At 59.2% G+C, this 13,946-nt stretch overlaps 1 protein-coding gene across 5 annotated transcripts in view; it reads right to left on the bottom strand.

Annotated features, from left to right (window-relative positions):
- The window catches only part of LOC102929868 (butyrophilin subfamily 1 member A1), a 37,201-nt gene extending 26,203 nt beyond the window's left edge, over positions 1-10,998 (bottom strand). Inside the window, exons 1-3 of one of the 5 annotated variants that reach the window (XM_043547035.1) lie at positions 10,526-10,979; positions 10,047-10,109; positions 1,947-2,064 (exon numbers count right to left, since the gene is read on the bottom strand). In XM_043547035.1, coding sequence (XP_043402970.1) covers positions 1,947-2,061 — 115 coding nt within the window. In that variant the 5' untranslated portion in view covers positions 2,062-2,064; positions 10,047-10,109; positions 10,526-10,979. Of the gene's footprint in view, positions 1-1,946; positions 2,065-4,256; positions 4,377-5,971; positions 6,092-10,046; positions 10,110-10,525 lie in introns of those variants that run through there. The other 4 variants (XM_027820361.3, XM_027820376.3, XM_027820368.3 and 1 more) reach the window with 4 other exon arrangements.
- Positions 10,999-13,946: the final 2,948 nt, after the last annotated feature.

Here is a 13,946-nt window from a genome sequence, read left to right as displayed (position 1 = left end):
ACACCACAAGATTTGTCCATAAAAGAACAGGAGAATCTTCTGGACATTTCAACCGACGGTAGACTCAGGCTGGAGTTCCAACAAAAGAGTTTTGGATCAAAACGCAAACAAAGTTCCCCTTGTCAGACAGGGCTGTCAAGGTTTTGATGCAGTTTGTTACAATTTACCTGTGTGAAAATGGATTTTCCAGTCACTCACTGGAATGAAATCAAAGTATCGTCAGCATCTTTGGGTAGAAAACCACTTACAACTCAAACTTTCATCTACCACTCCAAACATTATGTGCCTGTGCTCGAACAACCTCATTCATCACATTAATGGTGAGCAGTATTAACAAGCCATTGCTTAAATTGGGCAAAAGTAAGTGTACATTGAAACTAAAACTGTAAATGATATGTATTATTGTATTGTAGTCCTATGTTCATGTGTATTATAATTTGTACATTTTGTACAATGCTTTGGTATTAAAAGGGTTAAAATATAAAGGCTGTATTCTGGCACAGGTGCATGGGCAGCGGTTAGATCTGGAAAGGGATATGCAATAAGAAAAATTTGGGGAACCTCTGCTCTAACTTATGGGGAAATAGGAGGAAATGTCCCATATTGGCAGGTTGTTCCATATAGGTCCATTATAGGATTTAGTTCACCTTCCTCTGAGCCATCTGGTGGTGTCCCATGTCAGAGAAAGGATACTGGACTAGATGGATGTCCAGTCTGATCCTGTCTAGTGACTGTTTATTATTATCTATAGAGGCATAGGAAATAATAATAAACAATCAGCATGTAGAAAATATATGTGATGCAGCAATTCAGTCTTCTAAATATATTCTTTTGACAGATGGCTTGGTAAGATTTGAGTGATGGCTTGGTAAGATTTTGCCCTACACTGTCGATAAAATGGCCCCTAAATGCCCTCTCCACTGGCTTCACTCTCACAGGTGATGTTGGTTCACAGATGGCCAATAACTGATTAAGGGAGAGGGGCAGAATGCCAAAAGTTCTGTGCTGAACCCAGCCGATGGCTAGACTGTGTCCCCTGGCTGTGCAGGAAGCTAAGACACGTTTCCTCCCACCTACAATAGCATCCACTCACTTTCTGAAGGGGGGGTCCAAAGAGGATGGAGCTTGACTGTTCTCAGTGGTAGCAGATGACAGAACAAGGAGTAATGGTCTCAAGTTGCAGTGGGGGAGGTTTAGGTTGGATATTAGGAAAAACTTTTTCACTAGGAGGGTGGTGAAGCACTGGAATGGGTTACCTAGGGAGGTGGTGGAATCTCCTTCCTGAGAGGTTTTTAAGGCCGGCTTGACAAAGCCCTGGCTGGGATGATTTAGTTGGGGTTGGTCCTGCTTTGAGCTGGGGGTGGACTAGATGACCTCCTGAGGTCTCTTCTGACCCTAATCTTCTATGATTCTATGGCCGCTTTTTGCTGCTGGTGCAGCCCTATGGCAGGAAAGAATCAGCATTTGTGCTATTAAAATTCTAAATAATGTTTTACAATATTTAAGACCAAATTTTGACCACAGGATCTCAAAGAGCTGATTTCACACAGCAATTAATCTCTGGTCTAAGGGGAATCCTGGGATATTTTAGCCAGGGAGGAACAGCCTGAGAAAAGTACATGTGACTGAAAACAGGAGTTAGAATGAAAATACCTGTAATGTACCATATGTACTCCTATTGCTTCTCTGATGGTGACATTACGCCAGTTTGCACTGTTACCAACACAGGAGAGGAGCAAAAAGTTTTGAGGCTGGGATTGTCAAAGGGATCAAACAGCCTTAGGTGCCCAAATCCCACTGATCCCGTAGTCCCCTTTCAAGACCCCCGCTAAAGCGGATTTCTCAGAATTGTGTCAAGTGCCTCTGCTCCTAGTGGCACCAAAGCATGAATCCATACAGTCCATGACAACACTGCATTGCCCTGCATGCGATACAGCGATTCTTACCTGAGTCCGAGGGGACAATATGCAGGACAGGGGAGAACACGATGCACAGGAGATGCAGAGACAGAAGTTTTCTATTGGGCTGGGAAGGTCCAAGAGAATGTCCACCTTTGGGCATATTCTGAGAAGGGAAATAGGGGAGAAAACGGTTGGAGGAAAGGTTACAATGGGGACAAACGGCACTATCTTGTAAGGAGAAATCTTTGTTTTAAAGCCATTAATTGTACATTTTACGAAGTGTGCAAGTTCAGTCAGACTCTGAAGTACTGTGGGGACTTCTACACTACAACACATAGCTCTGACCTCCTACGTCCCCAGGGAAAACAAGACATCATACAGCTCAGCAATTTGTGGGCACCTATCACACGCGTATGACAAGGTGATGTTATGGAGATAAGAGTTAAGGTTTTGTGTTACAACTTGTGTGAGGAGTGTGGCCTGCCTACGGTGTTACTGTGCATTAAAGCCCTGTGGCCCAACCCAACTACGAGCATCAGGTCAGGGTCAGGGTGGGTGGAAAAACAACCAAACCCAGTTAGGCTTGGTCAGCTCTCCTCCTCCTGCCATGGGGTCAGCACAGTCGCAGTTGGGTGCCTGGCTCCTAGTGGCCACCACCAGAGCTGTCCCTAAGGGACCCAAGTTTTTTCACACCCCTGAGCGAGAAAGTTTCAGGGCAGTAACTTGCCAGTATAGACAAGCCCTCAGTGAAGGGGGGTAAAAACAAAAGAGGGAGGTAAAATTTCCATCTCTGCTGTTTGAACTCACAGGGACAGAGACACTAAACTGAAGCCAGAGATCCCTAGGGACTGCCTCCTCTGTCATCCTGAAAGACACTTGAACTTGACAGTTCACTACAACTTTGTTACTCTTAGGATTTAGATGGTAACTCGTTTATATATGTTTGCTTACTTTAACCTGTAAATAACTCTTATTCCTTTTCCCTAGTTCATAAACCTTTAGATGGCTTGTTACAGGATTGGATACAGTCTTTGTCTTCAGTGTAAGATCTAGGGTACCAATTGACCTGTGGGAAGTGACTGGTCTCTTGGAACTGGAAGCAACCTGATGTGATGTGATTTTTGGTGTAAGTGACCACCGATCAAAGTCTGGCTTGTGGGGATGGCAAGAGAGGCTGGAACAGGGGAGGCCAAAAAGTTTAGCCTGAGGGCCACATCGGGGTTCAGAAATTGTATGGAGGGTCAGGTAGGGGCCCACCCCCTATCTGACCCCCCACTCCAACTGCCCCCCAGACTCCACACCTCCTATCCAACCCACCCATCCCCTGACCGCACCCTGGAACCCTCCCCACCCCTATCCAACCCCCTTCTCCCTGCCCCCTGACTACTTCCCCCGGAGCATTGGGGCCGGCGGCATGGTGAGCTGAAGCTGCAGGGAAGGGGGACAGAAGGGGAAGGGCCAGGGGCTAGCCTCCCCAGGCTGGAGCTCAGGGGCCGGACAGAAGGATCTGGTGGGCCGGATGTGGCCCGCAGGCCATAGTTTGGAGACCCCTGGGCGGAGAGTTTAAGGGGACTATCTGGGTCTCCACAGGAAGACTGTTATTGGGATCAGGAGTCACGTTTGTTACTGGCTTGTTGAGATCTAGTTATAGAACACCCTGCCAGCTTGGGGTGTCTGCCCGGTTTTTGACAGTCTGGCCTGAGGTTGGCACTCGTGATCATGAGTCACGCCTGAGAGCAGGACAGGCAGGATCCCTGGGCCTGAGTCCTGCTCCTGAGAGGACACCCTGCTCTGCTGTCTGTACAGCCCCTTGCAGGCTGAGAGCACCTGGGAATGTGTCCTGGGAAGTGGGGCGTACAAAGCAGCTGCATAGAGGGGGAAGGTGAGCATGACAAAGGAAGGGGGGAAGAAAATTCAATCTGACCCCAGCTGGGTGCTTGGCGCTGCAGGGGCTCTGGCTACAGACTGTTTCTGGGCACCAGTCTCAGGGCTGCTGGTGTCTCTGCAGAGTCTCCATGATAAACTAACCTGCTGCTGGAGGTGAGGAGACACCCCCCGCACCCCGGCCCAGGGCTGACTCTGCCTGCTCAGGGCAGAGGCATGGGATGTGCTACAGATGGACTGAGCTTGTTCATAGCGCTCAGGGGAGGGGGCAGCTGCAGGGGTCTCACCTTCCAGCCAGCCCCAAGCAGAGGGGAAGAAGAGGGTCATTTCATGCAGAGACAAACTCCAGCCCTGGGCTCTATCCCTCTCCCTCAGAGCTCCCCCATGGGAGATACCCACCCATGTCTCCCCACAACTGAGGCCCCCTGCCCTCTCACAGCCAAGCCCCCTAAGCAGCGAGACCCGACTCACATGAAGACAAACTTCTCCCTCACAGTGAGAAATGGAGCCCTCAAGGTGGGGAGCAACTGGAACAGCCCCCAGGGAAACTCCTCCTGAGAGATGCTGGCCCCCTCCAAACTGGCCAACATGGCTGCTAGACACAGAGACAAACTCCCTTAAATAAACTGAGGGGCCCATGGCTATTGATGGAAACTCCCAGAGCTGCTGGTTGGGGAGTGCTTCAGTTGGAGAGCAAATCAGCTTCTCCCGTGGGCTGTGGGAGCCCCACACCCAGCCAGCTTTCCCTAGGGGGCTGACGGGACGGGGGCCAGGGACTGGAATGGAGGTGTGAGCAGGAAAGAGGAGGGAGTTTGGGACTCAGTAAAAGTTTGACTTAGTCATTGTTGAGCCCAATGCCCCATGTGTGGCACTGGGGGCTCTGTGCTGCAGAAAGCAGGGTGAGGGACACGCTCCCATTGTAGTCAGTGCGAACCTCAATGCCCCAGCATGGTGTCAGTGGGTGATCCAGAAAGGGGGCTCTCCCCTCGCAGTTAGGCCTGGCCCCCAATGCCTGAGAGCAGCCCTTGGCCCATGTCCCCAGCCCTTGGGGCATGCTGTCCAGGACTCCCCAGAGCAACCCAGGATTACTGGGCAGCTCTTACCATGGCTCAGCTCCGGCTTCCGGTCTGGCCAGGGGCGGGGCCTCAGGGAATAGGAGGAGCAGGGGGCAGGGCCTCAGGGAATAGGAGGAGCAGGGGGCAGGGCCTCATGGCAAGGGGGTGGCAACTAAGGCCACACTCTGCTGCCCACCAGGAAGAAACTGGCACCATCCTGGAGCCTCGGGCAGGCGTGGAGTGGCGCTGGAGGGACTTGGGGACCAATGCTGTCCTGGAGTCATGCAGCCCAGGACCGGGACTTCAAATGCATATTTTGGGACTGTCCTGCCCAGTTTGGGATGGGTGGTCACCCTAGGCCTTGGCCCAGTCCCGACTTGTTAGCCCTATAGGATTCAGTCAGATCCGGGATCCTGCTCTGAACGGCTGCACCACACTAGACATCCGGAGATGTCACAGGGTTGACAACGGTGCCGCAGTACAAGGGACGTCCCTTATTTTTCCACCTCTGTACAACAAAATCGGGAGCTGCTGAGTGTTGCAAAAAGCAGCAAGAAATCCCCTGGCAAATGTCGGTGAGTGCTACTTATTTATAATAAAATCATCATCCTCCTCCTCCTCTTGGGAGGAGGTGATAAAAATACACCTTAACCATGCTGGCAACCCTATTGACTGGAAGCCAGTTGTGAACCAGCTGCCACAATCCTCCTGGCGCAGCCTGCACCTTGGAGGGGAGGGAGGGATTGTGAGCAGTGTGTCTGTGCGCGTGCACGCAGACAAAGCTACCCGGTCCCGGTCAGCAGCAGGTGGGATTGAACCTGGGCTTTCTGAAACGTAGAAACGCTTCGTCTACACTGCCGCTTTACAGCGTGAGGCTGCGTCCTGAGCGAGGCGCGTTGCAGCGCTGTAAATGGGCAGCGCAGATCGTGCGGCAGCGCTGCCAGAGCTGGGAGCTTCTCCCCTTCTGGGGCGGTTTCTTTGCAGCCTGGGAGAGCTCTCTCCGGCGCTGGGGCCATGCCGACACCCAGGGCTGTCCCTAGCTAGTCTGGGGCCCTAGGCAGCCCCCTGTGGGGGGCGGGGGGCACGCTGGCTTCGGGGACAGGAGGGAACCAACCGCCCCCCAGCACTCACCAGCCGCGCGGCTGAGGCCGGCTCGCTGCACTTCCGGCCGCCGGTAGGTGCAGGCCCCAGCCCTGCTGCAGTCCTCCCTCGGGGGAGCGGGGGCGGGGCTGGGGCGGAGCCGGGGCTCTGGGGAAGGGGGGCAGCGGGGGCGGGGCTGGGGCGGAGCCGGGGCTCTGGGGAAGGGGGGGAGCGGGGGCGGGGCTGGGGCGGAGCCGGGGCTCTGGGGAAGGGGGGGGCGGGGCTGGGGTGGAGCAGGGGCTCTGGGGAAGGGGGGGAGTGGGGGTGGGGCGGAGCCGGGGCTTTGGGGAAGGGGGGGAGCGGGGGCGGGGCTGGGGCTTGGGCGAGGGGGGGGAGCGGGGGCGGGGCTGGGGCAGAGCCGGGGCTTTGGGGAAGCGGGGGCGGGGCTGGGGCGGAGCCGGGGCTCTGGGGAAGGGGGGGAGCGGGGGCGGGGCTGGGGCGGAGCCGGGGCTCTGGGGAAGGGGGGGAGTGGGGGCGGGGCTGGGGCGGAGCAGGGGCTTTGGGGAAGGGGGGAGTGGGGGCGGGGCTGGGGCGGAGCCGGGGCTCTGGGGAAGCGGGGGCGGGGCTGGGGCGGAGCCGGGGCTCTGGGGAAGCGGGGGAGTGGGGGCGGGGCTGGGGCGGAGCCGGGGCTCTGGGGAAGGGGGGGAGCGGGGGCGGGGCTGGGGCGGAGCCGGGGCTCTGGGGAAGGGGGGGAGCGGGGGCGGGGCTGGGGCGGAGCCGGGGCTCTGGGGAAGGGGGGGAGCGGGGGCGGGGCTGGGGCGGAGCCGGGGCTCTGGGGAAGCGGGGGCGGGGCTGGGGCGGAGCAGGGGCTCTGGGGAAGGGGTGGAGTGGGGGCGGGGCTGGGGCGGAGCAGGGGCTTTGGGGAAGGGGGGAGTGGGGGCGGGGCTGGGGCGGAGCCGGGGCTCTGGGGAAGCGGGGGCGGGGCTGGGGCGGAGCCGGGGCTCTGGGGAAGGGGGGCAGCGGGGGCGGGGCTGGGGCGGAGCAGGGGCTCTGGGGAAGGGGGGGAGTGGGGGTGGGGCTGGGGCGGAGCCGGGGCTCTGGGGAAGGGGGGCAGCGGGGGCGGGGCTGGGGCGGAGCCGGGGCTCTGGGGAAGGGGGGGAGCGGGGGCGGGGCTGGGGCGGAGCCGGGGCTCTGGGGAAGGGGGGGAGCGGGGGCGGGGCTGGGGCGGAGCCGGGGCTCTGGGGAAGGGGGGGAGCGGGGGCGGGGCTGGGGCGGAGCCGGGGCTCTGGGGAAGGGGGGGAGCGGGGGCGGGGCTGGGGCGGAGCCGGGGCTCTGGGGAAGGGGGGGAGCGGGGGCGGGGCTGGGGCGGAGCCGGGGCTCTGGGGAAGGGGGGGAGCGGGGGCGGGGCTGGGGCGGAGCCGGGGCTTTGGGGAAGCGGGGGCGGGGCTGGGGCGGAGCCGGGGCTCTGGGGAAGGGGGGGAGTGGGGGTGGGGCTGGGGCGGAGCAGGGGCTTTGGGGAAGTGGGGGCGGGGCTGGGGCGGAGCAGGGGCTCTGGGGAAGGGGGGCAGCGGGGGCGGGGCTGGGGCGGAGCCGGGGCTCTGGGGAAGGGGGGCAGCGGGGGCGGGGCGGGGGCGGAGCCGGGGCTCTGGGGAAGGGGGGCAGCGGGGGCGGGGCTGGGGCGGAGCCGGGGCTCTGGGGAAGGGGGGCAGCGGGGGCGGGGCTGGGGCGGAGCCGGGGCTCTGGGGAAGGGGGGCAGCGGGGGCGGGGCTGGGGCGGAGCCGGGGCTCTGGGGAAGTGGGGGCGGGGCTGGGGCGGAGCAGGGGCTCTGGGGAAGGGGGGCAGCGGGGGCGGGGCTGGGGCGGAGCCGGGGCTCTGGGGAAGGGGGGCAGCGGGGGCGGGGCTGGGGCGGAGCCGGGGCTCTGGGGAAGGGGGGCAGCGGGGGCGGGGCTGGGGCGGAGCCGGGGCTCTGGGGAAGGGGGGCAGCGGGGGCGGGGCTGGGGCGGAGCCGGGGCTCTGGGGAAGGGGGGCAGCGGGGGCGGGGCTGGGGCGGAGCCGGGGCTCTGGGGAAGGGGGGGCGGGGCTGGGGTGGAGCAGGGGCTCTGGGGAAGGGGGGGAGTGGGGGTGGGGCGGAGCCGGGGCTTTGGGGAAGGGGGGGAGCGGGGGCGGGGCTGGGGCAGAGCCGGGGCTTTGGGGAAGCGGGGGCGGGGCTGGGGCGGAGCCGGGGCTCTGGGGAAGGGGGGGAGCGGGGGCGGGGCTGGGGCGGAGCCGGGGCTCTGGGGAAGGGGGGGAGTGGGGGCGGGGCTGGGGCGGAGCAGGGGCTTTGGGGAAGGGGGGAGTGGGGGCGGGGCTGGGGCGGAGCCGGGGCTCTGGGGAAGCGGGGGCGGGGCTGGGGCGGAGCCGGGGCTCTGGGGAAGCGGGGGAGTGGGGGCGGGGCTGGGGCGGAGCCGGGGCTCTGGGGAAGGGGGGGAGCGGGGGCGGGGCTGGGGCGGAGCCGGGGCTCTGGGGAAGGGGGGGAGCGGGGGCGGGGCTGGGGCGGAGCCGGGGCTCTGGGGAAGGGGGGGAGCGGGGGCGGGGCTGGGGCGGAGCCGGGGCTTTGGGGAAGCGGGGGCGGGGCTGGGGCGGAGCAGGGGCTCTGGGGAAGGGGTGGAGTGGGGGCGGGGCTGGGGCGGAGCAGGGGCTCTGGGGAAGGGGGGGAGTGGGGGTGGGGCTGGGGCGGAGCCGGGGCTCTGGGGAAGGGGGGGAGTGGGGGTGCGGCTGGGGCGGAGCCGGGGCAGGGGCTGGAGCAGCACGCAGCTGCTTAGGGCACCAGGAAATGTGGTGCCCCAAATCCCCTGGAGCCCTGTGCGGCTGCGTGCTTTGCATACAGGGAAGGACGGCCCTGACCACACAGCCCAGCAGCGGTTCAGTGTTGGTCGTGTAGACGAAGCCTCAGTTTCTGAGCCGCTACTCCACAGCGTGAGCTAAAAGCCACCTGGCTCACAGCCACGGCTGTAGCAGACTCATCCTAAGCTGGCGAGGAGGCGCCCCTCGAGGCGAGCAGAGCCCCCCACCACGCAGGCCTGGGTTAGGTGCACACCTGGGGAGGGCTGGACCCTCTGGGGAGAGACACTGGAGAGGGGTCAGTTACTGTTACCGGCGAGCACAGACTGTCTGGGCTCAGGGCTCACGCCCCACCAGTGGTTTGACCTGCGCCCTGGGGGGAGGCTTAGGGTCACGCAGGGTCAGGCAGAATTTCGGGGCTCCCGATTCAGCAGCGGAAGAGTAGAGATGGCGGGGGGCGGAGGGGGTCTCTGCTCAGGGCTGGTGCACTGCTGGCTGTTGTGTCCGGGTCAGCACCACGGTACGACCCACTCGGAGCGGGGCTCGGGGGCAGGGCACGTCTGTGGGATCCCTGGGGCTGAGCCAGCGGGCCGGGGTCTACCCAGTCCCATGATCCCCTCCCCCCAACCCCAGCTCCCTCCACAACAGGGAGCAGGAGAGGGAGTCCACAGGGTGCCGTGTCTCAGCTGCTCATGCAGATGCTCCCAGCCAGAGACCCCCCCGCACCTTTACCCCCCCCATCCCCCCCACCCTTGCCCCTCCCCCCGCCATTGTCTGCTCTCCCCAGTGAGCCCTGCCCCCTCTGCCCAGCAGCAGCCCCCTGACACCAATAGGATGGTTTGCCAGGGAGGATTTACAGGAGCAGGCCCTTGTCAGCTCATTCACTTATCACGCCATATTTCATATGGGGCGAGGGAAGAGCTGTGGGGCGTGGGGGGGACAACGCTCCATTGGTGTGGGTCTGAGCAGGGAGAGTGGGGAAGGAAGCAGCTGAAACAGGAGCCGCTGGGAACAGCCTGGCAGCCCCACAGGGAAAAGGTCAAGGTCTCGATGGAGCATCGGCGCGAAGTAAGTCTCAGGCCTGGGGCAGCACCAGCAGGCTCTGGCCCAGGAGGATCAGGCAGCAGCCAGGTACCTGCCTTGTGGCTGAGACCAGCAGCAGGAACAGCTTAAACGCTGAACCAGACAAGGAAACCAGAGAACTAGTGTTACGCGCCATGGGGGAGAGGGAGGAAACGCACAGGACTCTGGGGTAAGTCAGAAGTAACCCACGGGAGTCTCTGGGGCAGACTCCCCTGTCACTCACCTCCTGTAAATCAGGATGGTGTAAAAGCCAGCACAGCCCAGAATGGCGTTGGAATAAATAGAACTGTTGAAATAAACAGTGTGATAAAGAGACTTAAGAAAAATATTTTAGGAATGAGAACCACCTAATAGCACACTTATTAACCCATTCCAGCCCAGAGCCATTTCTTTAACTAATAAGGACCTGGAGCAGCCAGTTCCAGGGTAGCCCAGGGAAAAAATGTCATGCACCCAGCACGTCGCCTTGAGGACAATATCTCAGGTACTAGAACAATTAGTAACACACTGCATTAACCCATTCCAGCCCAGAACCACCTTTTCACACCAAAAAGGATCCAGAACACTCGGTTTCAAAGTGCCTCGGGGAACTGAAGGAATACTTATGTTACATCACCTTGAGGACAATATTTCAGCAATGAGAACTGATTAGTAGCACACGGTTATTCACTCATTCCAGATGCCATGGGGTGCTCTACTCACCACAAGTCTGGCACCCCGTCTTGGTCACTCTGGGGATTAGTTCTCAAGGTCAACCCTCCCGGCTTCCACAGTTTGCATGCAGTCAGACCATCTCTGCACGTGTTCTCTTCTCCCAGGAACCACAGCATCCACTTTGTTACTCAGCCCTCCAGGCAGGTCAGGCAGCCTTCTCCATGCTTACGGGGTAAAGTCCTTCCGTTCTCTGTTCTTCCCAATGACCCAGGCACTCCTCCCCTTCACTGCCCCACTGGTCTATACCACGCCCTCAGTGGCTGCTAGGGGAACCTATGCTTGCCCCCTATTCCAGGTTCCCATCCAGGGACCCTCCATTCAGCCGTTCTGGGCTTTCCCCTCACTGCTCCTTCCCTGGACGGCTTCCTGCAGTGCCTGGCTCTCTGATTTGCTCTGCCTGCCCCAGCTCTAAACCTTCTTCCCTCTTCCCAGGGAGGAGTCGGACTGCCCTTTCCCAGCAGTTGCTCCTGGCTTCTTGCCAGCTTCCTGGCTTTATAGGCCCAACTATTTCTGCAGAGCTGAGCCTGCTCACAATCAACCCTGCTCCCTGGTTCTCCCTCCAGGTGCAGCCTATGGAGTTAATAAGCCTACCTGGCCACCTCACACTAGACCAGAAATATTCTGACACCGAAAAGTACCCAGAACACACAGTTCTGAAGTGCCTCAAGGGCCTTAATTTATACATATGTAAGTGGGGGAATGGTCCTGCTATGGCGGGGAACTTTCCTGGCTTATGCACTGCCCCAGCGAAATGAGCTAGCGAAAGGATCTGAGTCCTCGCTCCCACTCTCTTTATCCAGAGCTCTGCCTGACCTCGAGGGCTCCCCTCCCACTCTCCTGTGGGCAGAGGTGAAAGTACGCCGGTACGCCCCGGTACGGCGTACTGGTAAGAGCCGGTGCGCCGTGCCAGGACCGGCTTTCCCAGAGGGCAATTTAAAGCCCTGGGGTAGCGGCGGCGGGGATTTAAAGGGCCCCAGGGCTCCAGCCGCCGCTATTGCCCCGGCCCTTTAAATCCCTGCCGGAGCCCTGCTGCCGAAGCCCTGGGGTAGAGGTGGTGGGGCTCCTGCGGGCATTTAAAGGGCCGGGGCGGTCGCAGGGGCTGGAGCCCTGGGGCCCTTTAAATCCCCGATGGAGCCCAGCCACCCCTACCCCAGGGCTCAGGCAGCAGGGCTCAGGCGGGGATTTAAAGGGCTCGGGGCTCCGGCAGCTGCTACCACAGCGGAGCCCCAGGCCCTTTAAAGCTCTGTCAGAGCCCAGAGCCCCGGGGTAGCGGTGGCAGCCGGGAGCCCCCAGGGCTCCTCAGTGATTTAAAGGGCCCGGGGCTCGGCTGTGGTAGCGGCAGCTGGAGCCCTGGGCCCTTTAAATCACCCCTGAGCCCCGGGGCTCCCAGCTGCCTCTGCAGCTGGTAGCTCAGGGGTGATTTAAAGGGCCTCGAGCTCCCAGCCGCCATGACCACAGCTGGAGCCCTGGCCCTTGAAATCAAGATTTAAAGGGCCCGGGGATTTAAGGCCACACCTCTTCCGGTTGAGGCCACGCCCCCCGCTCAGGACTCCGGCATACCAGTAAATCCTCTAATTTACTTTCACCCCTGCCTGTGTGGGAGAGTCCTCGTAATCCAACAAAGCTGGGCCCAGGATTCCTGCAGGGCTGGACCTCCAACCTTGTCGTGGTCACTTAGGACAGGGGCTAGGGTGTCCCCACTCCGGGTGCTCTCTCTGCTCTGGATACTTCCCTGACCCGTTGATCAATGTCTATAGTTCAAAGCAAATACCATTTATTAAACAGCAACCAATTAAAAAAAGAAGAAGGGAACAAATGGGAAAGGCTGAAGGAAAACCCGTCACCCTGCTCTGTGGCCCGGAGACATCACAGCCAGCGTCTGTTCCTCACACATCCCAGGCCCTGGCTGCCCTGCAGGGACGCTGCGGGTCGGACACTTGTTTTGGCGGTGGCCAAATGCCTTCAGGTGGCAGGACCCTTCTTCCCAGCATCAGCCCCCAATCGGGGTTACGATCCCATCCAAGTCTGGCCTGCAAGGCCTCTTGGCTAGTGGCATCTCCCTGCGCTGGGCCCTCTGCCCAGGGTCCTCCCCTCGCTGGCCCCATGCAGGCTCCTGGGCCCCAGAGGAGGCTGTATGTGCTCTTCGGCTTCCTGGGTTCATCAGTCACCTCCCTGCACTCCAGAGAGATTATTGATGAAGCCAGGAAGCTGAGTAGTGCATAGTGTCTCCTCAGCTGTCCCAGAACCCGCATGGGACATATCAAAAGCTTCTTTGGGAAGAGATGCTTTTCCCTGGTGCAGCTTGGGGTCTGGGGAGGGGAGGTGCCGGGCAGCTGCAGCTGGCCTGGGCTTCTTTGGGCAGGTGCAGGGCTGCTTGTGGCTCCAGCCGTGGGGGGGAAGCAGGGCAGGCGGGTGGAAGGGGTGGAGCCAGGGGCTAGCTTCCCCAAAGTGGGGCTCCACCCGCCTCCCATGCTCATTACCTTCAGGACAATATTTGATTAATGAGCTCTGATGAGTAGCACACTGTCATTAACCTGTCCGGTCTCAGAATCACTTTAACACTAATAGGGACCCGTAACTAGGGTTGCCAGTTGTGGCTGGATGTATGTGGCTTGGAGGTTTCATCACACAACATTAATCTTTACTTAAAGATTAATCTTTATATCCTGAAGACTCCAGTCCAATCCTGGAGGGTTGGCATCCCTGCCTGTGACACACAGTTCCAAAGTGGTTCAGGAGATCAAATTTATATATCTAGTACATTACTTTGAGGACAATATTTTACTAATGAGAACAGATTAGAAGCATAATGTCATTAACCCATTCCAGCCCAGACCCTGTCTGCCCCCCCCCCCCATCAGGTATCCCCAGGGGATTAAATTTATAAACATAAACACATTACCTTGAGGAGAATGTTTTAGGAATCAAAACCAATTACTAACACACTGTTATTAACTTGTTCTGGCCCCAAACCATTTTAATACCAACACCAATAAGGACTCGGAACAATTGGTTCCAAAGTGGCCCAGGGGACCAAAATTATACACATAATACAACTAACTGAGAATGACATAATACTGCTGAACATAATGATTGATACAACCTTTCATTGTCCATTCTAGTCAATAATTTTGTGTATTATTGATTCAATATATCTGGAACTTCGTATTCCCAAATTTAAGGAATAATAATAATAAATGTGTAGGTTTATATAACACAGAGTCATTTTGCCACTTGTCCAAACCTGGTTGAAATCCACTTCTAACACCATACCACCTTCTGTGCAATACAATATTATGTGTAGTACTGTTAGCCGATCATTTTTGTTATTTTTAGTGGTGGTGGTAGTCGGAGTAGTAGGTTATACAAATTTCCATGGAAATGGGACTAAAAAGGCTTTATACTATTT

The sequence above is a fragment of the Chelonia mydas genome, chromosome 5 (genome assembly GCF_015237465.2).
Source record: "Chelonia mydas isolate rCheMyd1 chromosome 5, rCheMyd1.pri.v2, whole genome shotgun sequence".
Classification (NCBI taxonomy): domain Eukaryota; kingdom Metazoa; phylum Chordata; order Testudines; family Cheloniidae; genus Chelonia; species Chelonia mydas.
This window is presented reverse-complemented; position numbering and strand designations above follow the sequence as displayed.